Source organism: Pan troglodytes, chromosome 6 (genome assembly GCF_028858775.2).
Source record: "Pan troglodytes isolate AG18354 chromosome 6, NHGRI_mPanTro3-v2.0_pri, whole genome shotgun sequence".
In the NCBI taxonomy this organism is placed as follows: domain Eukaryota; kingdom Metazoa; phylum Chordata; class Mammalia; order Primates; family Hominidae; genus Pan; species Pan troglodytes.
In genome coordinates this window covers 74,825,246-74,846,042 of record NC_072404.2, presented here as the reverse complement: position 1 = coordinate 74,846,042, position 20,797 = coordinate 74,825,246, and the positions used below count along the sequence as shown (strand labels likewise).

At 45.0% G+C, this 20,797-nt stretch overlaps 1 protein-coding gene across 7 annotated transcripts in view; it reads right to left on the bottom strand.

The window, feature by feature from the left end:
* The window catches only part of LOC744965 (S-adenosyl-L-methionine-dependent tRNA 4-demethylwyosine synthase TYW1), a 249,248-nt gene that overhangs the window by 144,214 nt on the left and 84,237 nt on the right, over positions 1–20,797 (bottom strand). For 4 of the 7 annotated variants that reach the window (XM_024357847.3, XM_063814309.1, XM_063814308.1 and 1 more), the window contains 2 exons: positions 17,411–17,520; positions 3–180 (listed from right to left, as the gene is read on the bottom strand). In XM_024357847.3, coding sequence (XP_024213615.1) covers positions 3–180; positions 17,411–17,520 — 288 coding nt within the window. Of the gene's footprint in view, positions 1–2; positions 208–17,410; positions 17,521–20,797 lie in introns of all 7 variants that reach the window. The other 3 variants (XM_024357846.3, XM_024357849.3, XM_024357850.3) reach the window with 1 other exon arrangement.

Here is a 20,797-nt window from a genome sequence, read left to right as displayed (position 1 = left end):
ACCTGATTTCCGCAGGAAATTGTGCATTTGTGACCAGGAAGCTGGAGATTTTACACTGGTGGAGTAGCTTCAAAAACCTGTTGATCTCTGGGTACATTATTGGTTCTCCCACGAGGGACAATGCACAGTGCTTTACCGTCATTCCTTCTTCAAAGCGTTCTGCTTTGACGCCCGGTACTCCTGGAGAATACAGTGAGAAGGACCCAGCTACATAAGGCACAGATAGAGGATGTCACTTAATGATGCTTTGATTTTATAGAGCAAATTCATTTTTGATATCAAAGAATACAAAACAAAGGCTAAAGGGCAGGGCAGGACTAGAATTATTAAATCAGAAAAATCAGTCAGTAACCTCATTCTTAGTTTTGGTACCAGTTAAACTACATCAATACAAGCAGGCAAAACTAGCTTTGTTGGCTAATTATCTGGAATGCAGAATAAGTCCCTTTGCATAATTTGCTTAGCTTTGCATTCTTTCATGTTGATCTAAGAAAATGAACTCAGTATATCTGCATAAGAACAAGCTTCTTCTAGACCAATCATTCCTCAAGTATCCTGAACTGGGAAAGTAAATGTAGTTGGTCCAAAGCTGTACAGGAGAGAAAAAGAAGAGACCTAATCGTTCTTATCTTTGGCTTCATACTGGAATACTTCATAATTCATACTTCATACTGGAATCACCTGAGGAGCTGCAAAAAATACTTCTACAGGCCAGGCACAGTAGCTCACACCTGTAATCCCAGCACTTTGGGAGGCCAAGGCAGGAGGATTGCTTGAGCCAAGGAGTTCAAAACTAGCCTGGGCAATATAGTGAGACCTTGCTACTACTAAAAATTAAAAAAAAAAAATAGCTGGGCATGGTGGCACATGTCTGTGGTCCCAACTACTTGGGAGGCTGAGGTGGGAAGATCACTTGAGTCTGGGAGATTGAGGCTGCAGTGAACCACTATCATGCCACTGCACTCCAGCCTGGATGACAGAGCAAGGCCTGTCTCAAAAAACAAAAATAGGCTGGGCGCAGTGGCTCACACCTGTAATCCCAGCACTTTGGGAGGCCAAGGTGGGCAGATCACTTGAGGTCAGGAGTTCAACACCAGCCTGGCAACATGGTGAAACCCTGTCTCTACTAAAAATGCAAAAATTAGCTGGGAGTGGTGGCAGATGCCTGTAATCCCAGCTACTCGGGAGGCTGAGGCAGGAGAATCGCTTGAACCCAGGAGGCACAGATTGCAGTGAGAGGAGACGGTGCCACCGCACTCCAGCCTGGGCAACAGAGTGAGACTCCGTCTCCAAAAAAACCAAAAATACTGCCACCTAGGTCCACCTCTAAAGAGTCTGTTTCATCAGAGTGGGTGCAAGGCTGGGCAATAAGTTTTGTTAAAGCTTCTCAGATGGTTGTTACGTATAGCCAAGGCTAAAAGCCACTGCATGAAACCAGAGGGGCCCAACCTGTCTGCACATTGGAATCACCTTGGAATCTTAAAATTCCCACAATCCAGGCCACAGCTCAGATCAACTAAACGCCAATCTCTGGCGGAGGGGTGCAGGCAATTCGCAGTTTCTGAAGCCCCCCCAGGTGATTCCAATGTGTAGACAAGTTTAGTAGCCACTAGCACACACCACTCGTTCTGAATCCTAGCTGGACACTGGAATTACCCAAAAAACATTTAAGAATCCCAATGTCCAGGCCATATCCCAAACATATTAAATCACAGTCTCTGGGGAGGGGCCCCATGCATCAGGATTTCTAAAGGGCTCTCCGTGTGATTCCAGCATGCGGCTTGGTTTGTCAGGTACTGCTCTTGACTCAATGTAGAAGGCATTACGAGATATGCTGTCCTAAAAGTCCTTCAGTCTAACAGAGAATGTGAAAGACTCGGAAAGAGTGTAAATAGGCAAAAATATGTATCCTAAGAACACATGAACACATAGAGGGGAATGACACACACTGGGGCCTATCAGAGGGTGGAGGGTGGGAGAAGGGAGAGGATCAGGAAAAACAACTAATGGGTACTGGGCTTAACACCTGGGTGATGAAATAATCTGTACAACAAACCCCCATGACACAAGTTTACCTATGTAACAAACCTGCACTTGTACCCCTGAACTTAAGAGTTAAAAAAAAAAACAAAGAAAAAATATGTATCACCTTGACTCCTGATAGTTCTAAATCAATGATTTCTAGGTTCCTTTTGAAGAATATATTCTCTCTGCAGGATAGGGGTTCCTCATGGAGCTTGGGCCTAGGGGAGAAGCGTGTTCATGTGTCTTCTCCGACTCCTATTGGACATCTTTGTTTTGTTTGTTTGTTTGTTTGTTTGTTTGTTTTTGAGATGGAGTTGCGCTCCATCACCCAGGCTGGATTGCAGTGGCACAATCTCAGCTCACTGCAAGCTCCACCTCCTCGGTTCAAGCCATTCTCCTGCCTCAGCCTCCCGAGTAGCTGGGACTACAGGTGCCCACCACCATGCCCGGCTAATTTTTTGTATTTTTAGTAGAGATGTGGTTTCACCATGTTGGCCAGGATGGTCTTGATCTCCTGACCTCGTGATCTGCCCGCCTCAGCCTCCCAAAGTGCTGGGATTACAGGCGTGAGCCACCATGCCCAGCCATTATTGGCCATCTTTGAAACATAACTTTCTTACCTGTGAATGGTAAGTAACTTGAAGAATTTTTGTTGGGATTAAATGAGATAATGCATGTAAAGGCCTTAGCGGAGTGTCTGGCACACAAGAAATGTTCATTAACGATTTGCTATTACCACCTTTATCCTCGTTTATGAAACTGATTCGATCCCAGTCACTGTCACCTTAACAACAGTAACAAAGAATGTGGGCGAAATAAAGTTAAAATTTCACTGCTCAGTTGTGCCTCAGCTTTCAGAAAGTGATTTTATTTTAGACACACTGTTCCGCCAGACCCTCATTGACTTCAGTAGGGATAGCACCACGTGTGAGGGGCTGGCAAAGAGATGCAGAGCCAGTGAACGAGACACAGGGGCTGCTGTTGTTGTTGTTGTCGTTGTTGTTGTTGTTGTTGTTGTTGTTTTCGAGACAAGAGTCTCGCCTTGTTGCCCAGGCAGGAGTGCAATGGCGTGATCTCAGCTCACTGCAACCTCCGCCTCCCAGGTTCAAGCAATTCTCCTGCCTCAGCCTCCTCAGTATCTGGGATTACAGGCGCACACCACCACGTCTGGCTAATTTTTTTTTTTTTTTTTTTTTTTTGTATTTTTAGTAGAGATGGGGTTTCACTATGTTGGCCTGCCTCAGCCTCCCAAAGTGCTGGGATTACAGGCGTGAGCCACCATGCCCAGCCAAGACATAGGGTTTATTGAAGGGACTCACAAACTCACAAACAGGGCAGTCCAGTGGCAGTGGGCTGGGCAGGAGAACCACAGTTGCTTGTAAAAAGCATGCAGTTCGGCTGGGCACGGCAGCTCATGCCTGTAATCCCAGCACTTAGTGAGGCCGAGATGGGTGCATCAGTTGAGGTCAGGAGTTCAAGACCAGCTCGGCCAACATGGCAAAACCTCATCTCTACTAAAAATACAAAAATTAGCCAGGCGTGGTGGTGCATGCTTGTAGGCCCAGCTACTCGGGAGGCTGAGGCAGAAGAATCACTTGAACCCAGGAGGCGGAGGTTGCAGTGAGCTGAGACTGCGCCACTGCACTCTAGCCTGGGCAACAGGACAAGACCCTGTCTGGAAAAAAAAAAAATCATGCAGTTTATACATCATTTTCACTTAGTACCCCCCAACCAGCAATCTCCACCAGGCACCACTTTATTTAACCCAAAACAACGGGCCTTGATCCCCTGTACAACCTGCATTCCACAGGAAGCGCTAGGGATTCAGATGTTCCTCATAGATAGAGAATGATCTGTCCAAAATAAAAAAACAAAGAGAATGAATCCCCAGGTTGGCCACTCCTGGATCTCCTAGTTCAGAGCTCAGAACACACATTCTTTTTAGAACATACAGTCATTCTCTGGGTATGTTTAAGTTAAGGTATTGGTGTCAGCTGTGCTTCACACACACACACACACACACACACACACTCTAATTCTCTCTCTCTCTTCCTCCCACACCTTAGAAATACGAAAGTGTAAGTTACGTGAAAAAAACACTCAGCATTACTAATAATCATTTGCAGAGAAATGCAAATTAAAATTACAATGGGATATCATCTTATACTAGTCAGAATGGCTATTATTAAAGCAAAACAACAGAATTGGCGTGGATTACACACTGTTGGTGGGGATGTAAATTAGTTCAACCTCTATAGAGAGATTTCTCAAAGAACTAAAAATAGAACTACCATCCAACCTAGCAACCCATTACCGGGTATCTAACCAAAGGAAAAGAAATCATTATATTAAAAAAAACCTGTACCCACTCGTATGTTCATCGCAGCACTATTCACAATAGCTAAAAGTCATGAAACCATGACCTAAGTGTCCATCAACGGTTGACTGGATAAAGAAAATATGGTACATATACACCATGGAATACTATGCAGCCATAAAAACGAACAAAATCATGTCCTTACAGGAACATGGATGAAGCTGGAGGCCATCATCCTAGGTGAACTAAAAAACAGAACATCAAATATCACACGTTCTCACTTTTAAGTGGGAACTAACCAATGGGTACACACGGACCTAAAGATGGAAATAATAGAGACTAGAGACTCCAAAAGAGGATGGGACGGGGTGAGAGTTGAAAAATTACCAATCAGGTACAATGTTCACTATTTGAGTAATGGGTATGCAAGAAGCCTAATTCCCGCAGTACACAATACACCGATGTAAATAACATGCACATGTACCCCTAATACAAAATAATAAATAAAATAAAACACAAAGTGCAAGTAAATCCCCAAGAGATCAAAGCAACAGAGTACAGACCAAAATGAGAACAATCTAAGCATGACAGGTGATGTCTTCTTTTATGACTAGGTAACTGCAATTGTAAGAATGTATTTCTTGTCAGTATTTTTGGATGGATGAATAATTTTTTAGGTTATTGAAATCTAAGATCTTAAGTAAAACAAGGTTTTCAAATAAAATTTGATCCTTAAGCTCATTCTATGTTGCCAAGACAACTCAGCATTAAGCATAACATTTGCTTTTCAAAAAGCATATCATTAACTATAATCCCCACCATGAGCAGCTGAGTAGAAAGGCAGTTGAACCTGAACTCCAAAACCAACCTAAAACTCAGAAAGTGGAAGGAGCATCGGCTAGGCCCTGGCCACTGGGATTCAGATGCACCGGGTTCACACTCTAGCTCCACCGCGAAGGTAGTTTTATATCCTTGGTCAAGCCTCTCTCACCCTCTCCAAGCCCATTCCCTGATCTTTAAAATGGAGATTTTACATACACACATACAGCTATTATAACAATTAAATGAAATAAGCTACATGAAATACTTAATGGGGTGCCAGGCCCAACATACACATTCAAAACGTGCTAGCTGCAAATGTTTTTATTTTGTGAACTGAAAAATAAATTCAATTATTATTATTTCTTTTTTTTAGACAAGGTCTGCCTCTGTCACCCAGGCTGGAGTGCAGTGATGTGATCAGGCTGACTGCAGCCTCAATCTCCTGGGCTCAGGTGACCCTCCTACCTCTGCCTCCTCAGGTGCTAGGACCACAGGCATTTGCCACCACACTTGGCTAATTTTTTAAAACATTTTTGGTAAAGATGAAGTTTTGGGCCGGGCGTGGTGGCTCACGCCTGTAATCTCAGCACTTTGGGAGGCTGAGGCAGGTGGATCATGAGGTTAGGGGTTCAAGACCAGCCTGACCAACATGGTGAAACCCCATCTCTACCAAAAATTTAAAAACATTAGCCGGGCATGGTGGCAGGTGCCTGTAATCCCAGCTATTCGGGAGGCTGAGCCAGGAGAATTGCTTGAACCCAGGAGGCGGAGGTTGCAGTGAGCCGAGATCTCACCACTGCACTCCAGCCTTGGCAGCAGGGTGAGATTCCGTCTCAAAAAAAAAAAAAAAAAAAAAAAAGAAGGTGATAGGCACGTGGAAAAGAAAAGAAAGAGCAGGGCAATGAAGATGTGGGGTGCCAAGAGGAAAAAGAGGCAGGCTGACCTGTCAATCAGGCTGGTCAGGATAAGTCTTGCTGAAAAGGGGAGTGTAGTTGGAGGAGGTGAGGGAGTAGGCCAAGAGGGCAAAGACGGAAGAGCATTCCAGTTGGAGGAAAGATCCCAAGGTGGGAGCCTGCCTGATTATGTCTAGGGAACCTGAGTCACATGGGTAGCCAATGCAGGATTTTGAGAAGAGGGTGGCATAAACTAATTTTTGTTTTAAGTAAATCACACCGGGTTCTCCGTTGAGAACAGAGGGGCAAGGAGAGAGGATAATCTGCCGACAGACTATAATATAATACAAAAAGGAAATGGTGGCTTGGACCAAGGTGGTGACACTGGAGATGGCACGATAGTGGAGGTGGCAAAGTCAATCAGCTGGCTCTACTTTCAAGGTATCATCAAGAGGGATTTTCAAATGGATTGGATGTAGGGTATGAGAAAGTGAGAGGGCTCAATGATTTCTACAAAGTGTTTGGCTCCAGCAACATGGCTGCCATCAACTCAGACAAAGCAAGCATTGGGCCTAACAGGACAGGGAGGAGGACCACGGACTGAGTCCTACAACACTCACAGTTCTGGGGAGAGGAAGAGGGATCAACAAAGGGCACTACCACAGAGCAGCCAGCGAGGACAGGAGGAAACCTAGAAGCAAAGACACCAAAGCCATCCTTTCCAGAAAGCTACAAATAAAAATATCATAATCATATTCCCCCATTTAGACAATCACAAAAACAAACAAAATACAAGACAAAAAAAATTCTTGATGATCAACTTTTTAAAGTAATGGATTCTTAGATTTTAAAGTTATCCTGATTCTCTCACAAGTAAGATATTGAGAAGCTTATGTAAAACCTTGGTTCTCTCCTTCATAAGAGCATGTTTCTATTTCTTGCTCTCTGCCAGAGGCTGTTACACTGGTCCTCCCAAAAACAAAGCCTCAAGGACTCCACTTCATGTCTTCTTGCACTGTCCTCAAGGAAATATGACAGAAATTGAAACAGCCTCTAAATTTCTTTTTTATTATTATTATACTTTAAGTTCTAGGGTACATGTGAGCAATGTGCAGGTTTGTTACATATGTAAACATGTGCCACGTTGGCGTGCTGTACCCGTTAACTCGTCATTTACATTAGGGTATCTCCTAATGCTATCCCTCCCCCCTCCCCCCAACCCATGACATGCCCCGATGTGTGATGTTCCCCTTCCTATGTCTAAGTGTTCTCATTGTTCAGTTCCCACCTATGAGTGAGAACATGCGGTGTTTGGTTTTCTGTCCTTGTGATAGTTTGCTCAGAATGATGGTTTCCAGCTTCATCCATGTCCCTAAAAAAAACATGAATTTATCCTTTTTTATGGCTGCATAGTATTCCATGGTGTATATGTGCCACATTTTCTTAATCCAGTCTATCATTGATGGACATTTGGGTTGGTTCCAAGTCTTTGCTATTGTGAATAGTGCTACAATAAACATACGTGTACATGTGTCTTTATAACAGCATGATTTATAATCCTTTGGGTATATACCCAGTAATGGGATGGCTGGGTCAAATGGTATTTCTAGTTCTAGATCCTTGAGGAATCGCCACACTGTCTTCCACAATGGTTGAACTAGTTTACAGTACCATCAACAGTGTAAAAGTGTTCCTATTTCTCCACATCCTCTCCAGCACCTGTTGTTTCCTGACTTTTTAATGATCACCATTCCAACTGGTGTGAGATGGTATCTTATTGTGGTTTTGATTTGCGTTTCTCTGGTAATAGCCTCTAAATTTCTAATGGAAAGGATTCCTGGAGAAGAAAGAAAGAGTCCACATGAGACACAGGACATTTCAACAGCAAATCGATAGTGCTGTTTCCCATTATCTCACACTCACACACACACACACACGCACACACACACAGGCACACATACACGCACATGCACACAGACGATCTGTTCTCTTCATGGTGCCCAAATCTTAACCCTTTCACAACTAAACTCTGCTTTGTTATTCTAATTCTTTGGGTTTTTTGGTTAAGCAAGTTTTCTGACATTTTTCTTATTCTGAACACCTTCCTGATCTTGGATAATCACAATTACAGTCAGCAGAGTAACTAACAAGCGGACTTCATCTCATTGAAAGATGACAAAGCCAGAACTTAAGATCTGAAAATTTTCATCCTAATGTCATAGTGATAAACCAAATAACACACAAATAAACATGATGTAATGCTCAGTATATTCCTATTTCTAAAGTTTGGGCAGATCAGAAATAAAACATTCTCTTCTTTCTTCTCATAACAATGCAGTTCGTGGCCAAAAATCTTCCCAACAACCTGTCCTGACTAAAAGTCATAAATAATACCTGTTTGATATAGATACTCCACTTGAGGTTTTTCATAAATTAGTTTCTGAAAACAATTAACAGGTGGTGTTCTCTTCCCCACCTTCACATTTTCTTTATGATGTGTATGTTAGCATACCTAGCTTGTGAAAACCATCTGTTGGAGATCTTTTATTTCTTGCAGTACTTTGCTTCTAGCCTAAAGTATAGATAAAAACACCTAGCAATAAATGATGTCTTTTTCATCTTTGCAGCTTTAGTACCGAGGACGTTCCTGACAAAGACGGTGCAATCACTTGATGTTTGCTGAACGTGTGGAACACTGAGCTAAAGAAACCTCAGCCCCATTTTCTGGGAACTATTTCTCCCTGCCATGGTAGTACTTAGAAGGGGGCAGGCAGCATTTTGAATAGACGCTGAGTGGCACTGAAATTCTGACCCACTTTTAATCAATGCAAAGTTAATTTTGTATGTATATAAAAGGAAAGCTAATAAAGGTCAGGAAAAGAAAGATATTTTTATAACTCAGTGAAATAACTGAAAAGACAATGATTGCCCTCGGAATTAAGAACACAAAAGACAAGCATTGAAAACATCAGGAATTATCTTCCAAAGCTGCTCAGGACTGGCCACTTAGCTCCAGTTGGGGAACTCAGACAATAAGCAACAATCCCCACAGCCAGTTCCACCTTTCACACAACTGAACCAGACCCAGGACAGACGGCAGGCGTTCTTTGTCATGGGGTGGGAACTCACACTAGAAAGCAAAGGACTCTCTAAGCCAGAGTGAGGTAAATAATTAATGAGCATTCCTGTCTCAAGGCCACGCCTTCCACCTGCAGTGGAGTCTTCCGCACCCAGCGCTTCGACCTTTACCAGCAGGCCTCCCCACCAGATGCCCTGCACTGGATACCTAAGCCTTGGGAATGGACACGGCCGCCACCTCGAGAAGGGCCCTCCCAAAAGGCAGAGGAGCCTGGTTTGCCCCCACCCCACTGAGGGAGTTCCTCTTGCCCCCTACCCCCAGGGCTTGTATATAGATTATAAATATATAAGGGGGAAAGGGGTGGCGAGGGAGGGGTTGTGGGGCTGGGGCCTCACTTCCCCTCCTCCCCCTTCCCCTGGTCCCCTGTCCCTGGGGCTATTTGTTAAGAAAGAGTAATAAAAGGATTTTAAAAATAATAATAATTAATGAGCTAAGAGTGGACCTCCAAAAAGAGGCCAAAGTGGAGATACCAGGAATATCACAAACTACGAAGGAAATGCCTTCAAGCCTTTGAAATTGACTATAATTGCCATTTATACAAGAAATCTGTTCGTAAGCATTTCTGTTTAAGCCTGAAATTTGTATTCCCATAGATACAATATTATTAAAATGAAAATTAAGGCCAGGTGCAGTGGTTCACACCTATAATCCCAGCACTTTGGGAGACTGAGGCTGAAGGATTGCTTGAGCCCAGGAGTTCGAGATCAGACTGGGCAACATAGTGAGACCCCCATATCTACAAAAATGTTTTTTAAAATATTAGCTGAGTTTGGTAGCATGTGCCTGTAATCCCAGATATTTGAGAGGCTGAGACAGGAGGACTGCTTGAGCCCAGGAGGTTGAGGCTGCAGTGAGCTATGATCATGCCATTGCATTCCAGCCTGGGCAACAGAACAAGACCCTATCCCTTTACGGTCTTTTTCAGTTGAAATTACTTGCTGCCAAGAGAACAGAAAATACAATCAATATTCTGAAGTACTAAAATTCTATAATGCTGTCAAAGTTATCATTTTAAAAGAAATCACATAACATTTTTTCCTTTGAAGTGTTACAGACTACCACCAGTTTTCCAGAAGGGCTCTGGATTCTTACACATTATGCACTTTACCCTTTACTAATTAGGGTTTTTTTTTTCTTTTCTATTATCATAATTTTACAGCAATATTTACTATGACTATTATAGCAATAAGATGGATTTTCAAAAATAATGGCTTGTTTAACCTAACTTAGAACAAAGAAAAAAGCATTAAACAAATAGTCATCAAGGCCCCAAAATTACAAATTAAGGGATCTCTCATTCATTGTGAAAATGTATAACAAATGAGAGCCAGGCACGGTGGCTCATGCCTGTAATCCCAGCACTTTGGGAGGCCCAGGCAGAAGGATCATTTGAGCCCAGGAGTTCAAGACCAGCCTGGGCAATATAGGGAAAACCCATCTCTATTAAAAATTTTTAAATTAGCTGAAGCGCGGTAGCATGCACCTGTAGTTCCGGCTACTTGGGAGGCTGAGGTGGGAGGATCACTTGAGCCCAGGAGGCAGAGGTTGCAGTGAGCCAAGATCATGCCACTGCACTCCAGCCTGGGCAACAGAGTGAGACCCTGTCTCCAAGTAAATAAATAAAGTAAAATAAAATAAAATAAAAATAAAACAAATGAGGCTCCTTTATGCCTACGTGCTGACCCGTCTACACCCTCCACACCTTCAAACATGCACCTGTTTTCTGCTAGCTTCAAGAAAAACTGCTTTGCTAACCTGAAGAGCATCAATGCACAAATATTAACCAGTTCCACTCTGAAAACCCTTCCAGCAAATCTGTTGCTGATTAAATGCACTGAAGTTTTCCTGACATGGTAACGTGTTATCAAGTCAATCCATTCAGATATGAAAAAAAAAATCCGTTGTAGGAATTACCAGGGTAAAATAGATACTGTATAAATACCATTTTTAAGAATGAAATTGGTGGCAGTTGTTGAATTTCTGGGGATCATTCCTTCCGTCTTATGCATTCTAATGCCTACTCAGGATTCATGCATTCATAGACGTGCTCTATTCTTTCTCTCTGCTATGCTGCATCCTATCATCCCTCAAGAGAATCTAAATTTTAAAACTCTTTTGTTTTCCTCACATCGTAAGAACCCATAGACAAACCATTTGAGATGCCTGCTGATTAACATTAAGCCTAAGGTCACTACTGGACACCCCTTTCTGCACAGGACAGGACCCTCAACAGGCCCAGCAGACAATGAAAAACACGTGCTCATGGAACTCACCTAACACATTTTATTAACATCAACAAAGTCTACCTCATGGTTTATTCATTACATATTTCCATTTAAAGTGCATTTGCAAAAACGCTCCTGTCAGAAAAATTACTATCCAAACTCAGATCGTCATTCTGTAGGAAGGACATTTCAGCATAAAGAAATGAAGGTGTCTTTTCTTCAAGGCAGAGCTGATTCCTCCTCACACAAACTGCCCGAGACACAGTTCATTCAGGGAGACTCCAGGATGTCCAGGAAACACACATCCTCAGTCATCGTCCCATTAGCTCCTTAAGCACTAACTCAAAAATCAACTTCATATAAAAATAAAAGTACTGGCATTTCCTGCTTCTGATATTACTATCTGTGATGGTTAATTTTATGTGTCAACCTGTCTGGGTCACGGCGTCCAGATATTTGTTCAGCCATTATTCTGGATGTTTCTGTGGAGGTGTTTTGGATGAGATTAACATTTAAATTGCTGGGCTTTCAGTAAAGTAGATTGCCCGTCATAATGTGGATGGACCTCATCCAATCATTTGAAGGCTTTAATATAAAAAGATTGACCTGTTCCAAGCAAGAAGGAATTCTGCCAGGAGAATGCCTTTGAACTTGAACTCCCACTCTTCCCTGAGTCTCCAACCTGCCAGTCAACCCATGAGATGCTGAACTCACCAAGCCTCCACAAATACATGAGCCAACTCCTAAAAATGAACAAATGAATCTCAATCTCAGTCTCTTTCTGTCTCTCTCTCTCTCCCCTCACACACATTCACATACACATACACATACACATATACCCATTGGTTCTGTTTTTCTGGAGAACCCTAACACACTCTCCAAAGGAAAATAAGACTTTGCCTTGAAATTTATTAAAAAGACACATAGCTTACTTGAAGATCAACAATCAATTATTAACTAAACCAACAATGAGTCTAGGAAAAGCCAGTCAAATTCCAGATGTGGGGCTTACTAGTTCTTTACCAACAGTTTCACTTAATTTTCCAAAACACTGGTAAGAGACACTGCTTTATCCAAGTATAAGAATGTAATTTGCTCTTGAAAGTCACCCAAGGTCCTCTCCCTCTCCCTCTCCCTCCCCCTCCCCCTCCCTCTCCCCTCTTTCCACGGTCTCCCTCTGATGCCGAGCCGAAGCTGGACGGTACTGCTGCCATCTCAGCTCACTGCAACCTCCCTGCCTGATTCTCCTGCCTCAGCCTGCTGAGTGCCTGTGATTGCAGGCGCGTGCCGCCACGCCTGACTGGTTTTCGTATTTTTTTGGTGGAGACGGGGTTTCGATGTGTCGGCCGGGCTGGTCTCCAGCTCCTAACCGCGAGTGATCTGCCAGCCTCGGCCTCCCGAGGTGCCGGGATTGCAGACGGAGTCTCGTTAACTCAGTGCTCAATGGCGCCCAGGCTGGAGTGCAGTGGCGTGAACTCGGCTCGCTACAACCACCTCCCAGCCGCCTGCCTTGGCCTCCCTAAGTGCCGAGATTGCAGCCTCTGCCTGGCAGCCACCCCGTCTGGGAAGTGAGGAGCGTCTCCGTCTGACCGCCCATCGTCTGGGGTGTGAGGAGCCCCTCTGCCTGGCTGCCCAGTCTGGAAAGTGAGGAGCGTCTCTGCCCGGCCGCCATCCCATCTAGGAAGTGAGGAGCGCCTCTTCCCGGCCGCCATCACATCTGGGAAGTGAGGAGCGTCTCTGCCCGGCCGCCCATCGTCTGAGATGTGGGGAGCACCTCTGCCCTGCCGCCCCGTCCGGGATGTGAGGAGCGTCTCTGCCCGGCCGCCCCGTCTGAGAAGTGAGGAGCCCCTCCGCCCGGCAGCCACCCCGTCTGAGAAGTGAGGAGCGTCCTCCCTCCTCGTCCGGGAGGGAGGTGGGGGGGTCAGCCCCCCGCCCGGCCAGCCGCCCTGTCCGGGAGGTGAGGGGCACCTCTGCCCGGCCGCCCCTACTGGGAAGTGAGGAGCCCCTCTGCCCGGCCAGCCGCTCTGTCTGGGAGGGAGGTGGGGGGGGGTCAGCCCCCCGCCCGGCCAGCCGCCCCGTCCGGGAGGGAGGTGGGGGGGTCAGCCCCCCGCCCGGCCAGCCGCCCCGTCCGGGAGGGAGGTGGGGGGTTCAGCCCCCCGCCCGGCCAGCCGCCCCGTCCGGGAGGGAGGTGGGGGGGTCAGCCCCCCGCCCGGCCAGCCGCCCCGTCCGGGAGGGAGGTGGGGGGGTCAGCCCCCCGCCCGGCCAGCCGCCCCGTCCGGGAGGGAGGTGGGGGGGTCAGCCCCACGCCCGGCCAGCCGCCCCGTCCGGGAGGGAGGTGGGGGGGTCAGCCCCACGCCCGGCCAGCCGCCCCGTCCGGGAGGGAGGTGGGGGGGTCAGCCCCCCGCCTGGCCAGCCGCCCCGTCCGGGAGGTGAGGGGCGCCTCTGCCCGGCCGCCCCTACCGGGAAGTGAGGAGCCCCTCTGCCCGGCCAGCCGCCCCGTCCGGGAGGGAGGTGGGGGGGTCAGCCCCCCGCCGGGCCAGCCGCCCCGTCGGGGAAGTGAGGGGCGCCTCTGCCCGGCCGCCCCTACTGGGAAGTGAGGAGCCCCTCTGCCCGGCCAGCCGCCCTGTCCGGGAGGGAGGTGGGGGGTCAGCCCCCCGCCCGGCCAGCCGCCCCGTCCGGGAGGGAGGTGGGGGGGGTCAGCCCCCCGCCCGGCCAGCCGCCCCGTCCGGGAGGTGAGGGGCGCTTCTGCCGGGCCGCCCCTACTGGGAAGTGAGGAGCTCCTCTGCCCGGCCACCACCCCATCTGGGAGGTGTACTCAACAGCTCATTGAGAACGGGTCATGAAGACAATGGCGGTTTTGTGGAATAGAAAGGGGGGAAAGGTGGGGAAAAGATTGAGAAATCGGATGGTTGCCGTGTCTGTGTAGAAAGAGGTAGACATGGGAGACTTTTCATTTTGTTCTGTACTAAGAAAAATTCTTCTGCCTTGGGATCCTGTTGATCTGTGACCTTACCCCCAACCCTGTGCTCTCTGAAACATGTGCTGTATCCACTCAGGGTTGAATGGATTAAGGGCGGTGCAAGATGTGCTTTGTTAAACAGATGCTTGAAGGCAGCATGTTCGTTAAGAGTCATCACCACTCCCTAATCTCAAGTACCCAGGGACACAAACACTGCGGAAGGCCGCAGGGTCCTCTGCCTAGGAAAACCAGAGAACTTTGTTCACTTGTTTATCTGCTGACCTTCCCTCCACTATTGTCCTGTGACCCTGCCAAATCCCCTCTGCGAGAAACACCCAAGAATGATCAATAAAAAATAAAAAATAAAAAATAAAAAAAATTAAAAAAAAAAAGAATGTAATTTGTACCCCACCTCCCGCCATCGAAAAATGCTTGAAACTAAAAATCAAGATGAGAAATTAAAATAATCATTAGCATCTTTGTAAATGCACAAAAAAAAGTCAGCCTATCTACAGATACACACAAATATGTACAGGTCAACTTTCCCTAGAAAATTCATAAAGAACAAAAGTATAATTATTGACTAATTTTTTTTTTTTTTTGAGATGGAGTCTCACTTTGTCACCCAGGCTGGAGTCCAGTGGAGTGTGAACTCAGCTCACTGCAACCTTTGCCTCCTGGGTTCAAGAGATTCTCCTGCCTCAGCCTCCCAAGTAGCTGAGATTAAAAGGCACACACCACCATGCCTGGCTAATTTTTGTATTTTTAGTAGAGATGGGGTTTCACCATGTTGGCCAGGCTGGTCTCGAACTCCTGACCTCGGGTGATCTGCCTACCTCAGCCTCTCAAAGTCCTGGGATTACAAGCGTGAGGCACCGTGCCAAGCCTACTGAATAATTATCTTTTATAAATTACTACTGATCTTGAACCATTATTTGCATGACTTTTCTCCATTTCTCATAAGAATGAGAAATAAGTATGAGCCCATTTTCATACTGCTATAAAGAACTGCCGGAGACGGGGTAATTTATAAAGGAAAAGAGGTTTAATTGATTCGCAGTTTAGCATGGCTGGGGAGGCCACAGGAAATTTACAATCACAGCAGAAGGCAAAGGGGAAGCAAGGCACCTCCTTCACAAGGCAGCAGGAAGGAGAAGTGCAGAGCAAAGGGGGAAGAGCTCCTCATAAAACCATCAGATCTCGTGAGAACTCACTCACTATCACGAGAACACCATGGGGGAAACGGCCGCCACGTTTCAATTACCTCCACCTGGTCTCTCTCAACGCATAGGGATTATGGGGATTATGGAGATTACAACTCAAGATGAGATTTGGGTGAGGGGGACAAAGCCTAACCATATCAAGTGGTAAGGAGTATTATAATATTACGAATGAGTGGCCAGAACAGAACAAATTTCCTTACGTGGAAGAATCATCTGATCTTCAGAATGCTAATTACTGAGGTTTCTAAAGACTCCCATATGCGCTATTAATACCTTAAGAGTGTCTATATTAAAACAGTCTTGGCTGGGACTATTTTTTAATGGTTGCATATGACGGAAAAGAAGAATACAGGAGAGAAGGAATCACCAGTGGTAGGTAGAGACCAGAGCATAGAGATTCAACAGGGAACCTAACAAATTCCAATTCATCACCTACAGCTGTTGCTTTATGAAGCCATCACATGTACAGTAGTGGTTCTCAAAGCATGGTCCCCAGTTGAACAACATCAACACCAACCAGAAACCTGTTAGAAATGCACATTCTCAGGTGACTCACACCTGTAATCCCAGCAATTTGGGAGGCCAAAGTGGGTGGATGGCTTGAGTCCAAGAGTTTGAGACCAGCCTGGACAACATGGCTAGACCCCATCTTCACAAAAAATTAGCCAGGCGTGGTGGCCCGTGCCTGTAGCCCCAACTACTCAGGAGGCAAGGCTGAGGTGGGAGGATCATCTGATCCTGGGAAGTGAAGGTTGCAGTGAGCCAAGATGGCACCACATACTCCAGCCTGGGTGACAGAGCGAGATCTGGTCCAAAAAAAAAAAAGAAGAAAGAAAAAAAAGCATACTCTTGGGCTTACTGACCCAATCTCTGGGAAAGAAAACCAACAATCTGTGTTTTAACAAGCTCTCCAGATGATTCCGATGCATGATAAAGTTTGAGAACCAGTAACCTCCAGTGAAGTCAATATTTGTTAATATGAGACAGAATTAAATCAGGAAATTCAAAAAAATGGAATGGCTGAATTTTTACCACATTACTATGCATTATATGGAAGAAACTGTTATTTATATTATCCCTCCTTTTTTTTAAATAAGGAATTCATTCAAAACTGTTTTCCCATCACTAACATTATTTAAGACTTTCCACTAACCTAAAATTTCCAATCCATTCAAAAGGCTGCTCAGCTCAGCAAGACAGAACAACAGCAAAGGTTTCTAGGAAGATTGATGGTACATTCCCAGGTAAAGCTTTCAGGCTGAATGCAGCATATTATAAGTTGCTAAACTTTTTATTTATTTATTTATTTCTGAGATGGAGTTTCGCTCTTTTTGCCCAGGTTGGAGTGGAGTGGAGAGATCTTGGCTCACTGCAACCTCTGCCTCCCAGGTTCAAGCAATTCTCCTGCCTCAGCCTCCCAAGTAGCTGGGATTACAGGCAACCACCATCATGCCCAGTTAATTTTTGCATTTTTAGTAGAGACGGGGTTTCACCATGTTAGCCAGGCTCATCTCGAACTCCTGACCTCAGGTGATCCGCCCGCCTCGGCCTCCCAAAGTGCTGGGATTACAGGCGTGAGGCAGCACACCTGGCTAAGTTGCTACATTTTAAATTTTTAGTTCTTCCATCATATGGGACGTAAAAGCTAAAAAGGCAAAATATATATAATATTCCTACAAAGTTTTCACTTCCTTAGAGGAAAATTTGCCAGTGGGGACAAAATCCTACCAAAGAGGCAATTCTTCTGCCAATCTGATTCAGACTATTAACAGGTATTAGCATTCCTTTGTAGAGGGAAGATAAATACCTTTAAACTGCTTAATCATGTTCTGATGGTTTTCAATGGCTTCCTTCAAGATCATTTCAGGCTGGTCCATCTTCCATCGCCACTCAGTGCCCACGGGGTTGGTGTGGTGCCTAGGAACAAGACACAAAGTTCTAAAAGACCCTTCTGTAATAAGATCTGGGCTAGTCATTTATGATGAAGTCATCCATTTTTAAAAATCACAAAATCAGGACTGGTTTCCTCCTAAGAGTTCAACCATGCATAGTGGTATTTTCCAACTTATTTTAAATCATGACACCCAACAGAGAGGGGTGAATAGAGAAATCATTCAACTCTTCCCAGAGATGTTGGGCACCTAACTCACTCAATTCCAGTTACAGGTTGACAGAACGCTCTCTGATGCTTTAACCATGTTAACTGTGAATGTACACAAACAAGGCAAACTGTCAACACCATGTTACTGTCATCTACGTCGACACTTCATAAAGTGAGTGACGACAGCTGGAACACTTGCTTGGAAATCACACTGACAGGGCCTGAGAATGAGTTTCTCCTGATGCAGGCCTGGGGAAAGGACAAGAACCTCCACCTGGGACCCAAGCAGCTACAACACAATGTCATTTTGAGACCAAAACCACTGCTAGAGTGTATCCTGCCCGGGGAGCCAAAGCCCCTGTATCTCCATATTCCTGAGGTCCCACCACCATCACTCCATGGCCATACAAAAGATTACAATGCCATAACCCAAGCTATATCTAGCAGTACAACCATATCCAAGCACCTGAGCCCATGCAGAACCTTGTAGTCCAAAAAAACAGGCAGCGCAGTACAGCAAGGAGACCACCCCCAAGACAGACACAACGCCAGGGCCCAAGGACCAGCTCCCCAGTGTCCACCACTGCCAACCATCTCACCCTCCCGACAGGCAGAACTACCGTGTGCCCTACAGGCCCCTCAAGGCCCAAGGACCATTCTGCCCAGAAACCAGCACCACTGAAGACACTACCCCCATAAGCAGCAGAGCTGCCAGAAATAGCACAAGCTCCCCTAGGGTCTAAGGACCAGCAAGCCCAGCAATACTGCCCCTAGCAAAGTCATGCCACTGCCTCCACAAACACCCACAGTCCAGGCCAGTGAGGCACTCATAGGAACCACAGGCACCGATTATGGCCAAAGAAATCACATGTACACTACTATACTACTACACTACTGTACCCGTCTAGAGGACAAGTCAAAGCACCCCACTCAACCAACACTATAAAATACTTCTCCAGGAAAGTCTTTCCCTATGAAAACTACTCTATAAAAATGGAAGGGGTGACTGTTATACCAGATGTGCAGATATCAATGTAGTAAAAAACAAAAACATGAAATAGCAAGAAAACATGACACTCCCAAAGAAACACAATAATTCTCCAGTAACAGACCTGAAAGAAAAAGGAAAATCGAGGCCTGTAACAGAATTTAAAATAATGGTCTTACGGAAACTCAGAGAGATACAAGAGAATACACATAGACAATTCAATGAAATCAGGAAAAGAATTCATGACCTAAATGAGAAATTCAACAGAGATAGATATCACAAAAAAACAGCCAAACAGAAAACTTGAAGGTGAGGAATTCGATGAATGAAATAAATACAACTCAGAGTTTCAACAACATACTAGAGATCAAGGAGAACAAACAATGTCTGAATTTGAAGACAGGACTTTTGAAATGACCCAGTCAGACCAAAAAAAAGGAAGGAAGAGGAAGAAAGAATAAAAGGAGAAAAGAAAAAGAAAAGGAAAAGAAGGAGGAGGAAGAGGAGAAGAAGAGGAGAAAAAGAAAGAAGAAAAGAAGAAGAAGGGAGACGGGAGAAGGAAGAAAGGATAGAGGAGAGAGGAGGAGGAAGAGCAGGAGGAGGAGCAGCAGCAGGAGGCGTAGGAAAAAAAGCCTGCAGGAATGATGGGACACCATTACATGAACAAATGTTTGCATTTAGGAATTCCAGAAGGAGAACAGGTGGGAAAAGGCATGGAAAAGTAAACAGGTTTTAATGAAATAAAAGCTGAAAACTTCTCACATTTGGGGAGAGATATGGACATTCAGATCAAGCAAGCTAAAAATTCCTCAAATGGATTAAATGCCAAAAAAAAAAAAAGCCACCTTGAGACACATTATAGTCGAACTGTCAAAAGACAATGACAAAGCGAATTCTAAAAACAGCAATTGAAAAGCATCACGTCACATGTAAGGAAACCTCCATAAGAATAACAGCAGATTTCTCAGCAGAAACCTCACAGGCCAGGAGAGAATGGGATGATATATTCTAAGGGCTGGAAAAAAAAAAAAAAAAAAAAAAAAGACCACCAAGCAAAACTGTCCTCTGGAAATGAAGGAGAAATAAAGCCTGTCCCAGACAAGTAAAAATTGAGGGAATTCATCACCACTAGACTGGCCTTACAAGAAAAGCTTAGGGACTCCTACATCAGGAAGTGAAAGAATAATTACCATCATGAAAATACGCAAAAGTATAAACTCACTGGTAGGGCAGATATACAAATGAGAAAAAAAAAAAAGGATTCAAATGTTACCGCTATGGAAGACCACCAAACTGCAAAAAAAAAAAAAAACAGTAAGAAAGCAAAAACAATATACAAAACAACATGAGTAAGTCATCATCTACCATGAATAACCTTGACTGTAAATGGATTAAAGTCCCTTGTTAAAAGATATAAACTGGCTGAATGAATTTAAAAAAAAAAAACACCCAACTATTTGTTGCCTACAAGAAACTCACTTCACCTGTAAAGATATACACAGACTGAAAGTGAATGGGATGGAAAAATACATACCACACAAACCAAAACCAAAAGCAGCTGGGTGTGGTGGCTCACACCTGTAATCCCATCACTTTGGGAGGCTGAGGCGGGGAGAATCACGAGGTCAGGAGTTCGAGACCAGCCTGGCCAACATGGTGATACCCCATCTCTACTAAAAATACAAAAATTAGCCAGGTGTGGTCGTGGGCACCTGTAATCCCAGCTACTCAAGAGGCTGAGGCAGGAGAATTGCTTGAACCTGAGAGGCAGAAGTTGCAGTGAGCCGAGATTGTGCCACTGCACTCCAGCCTGGGCAACAGAGCAGGATTCCATCTCAAATTAAAAAAAAAAAAAAAGTAAGCAAGAGTAGCTATCCTTGTATAAGATAAAATAGACTTTAAGTCAGAAACTGTAAAATGAGACCAAGGAAAAGGTCACTGTATAACGATAAAGGAATCACTGCAGCAAGAGGATCTAACTGTAAGTATTTATGTACCTAACACTGGAGCACTGAGATATAAAGCAAACATTATGAGATCTAATGGGAAAGATAGACTCTACTACCATAATAGTTGGGGGCATCAACATCACACTGTCTCAGAAT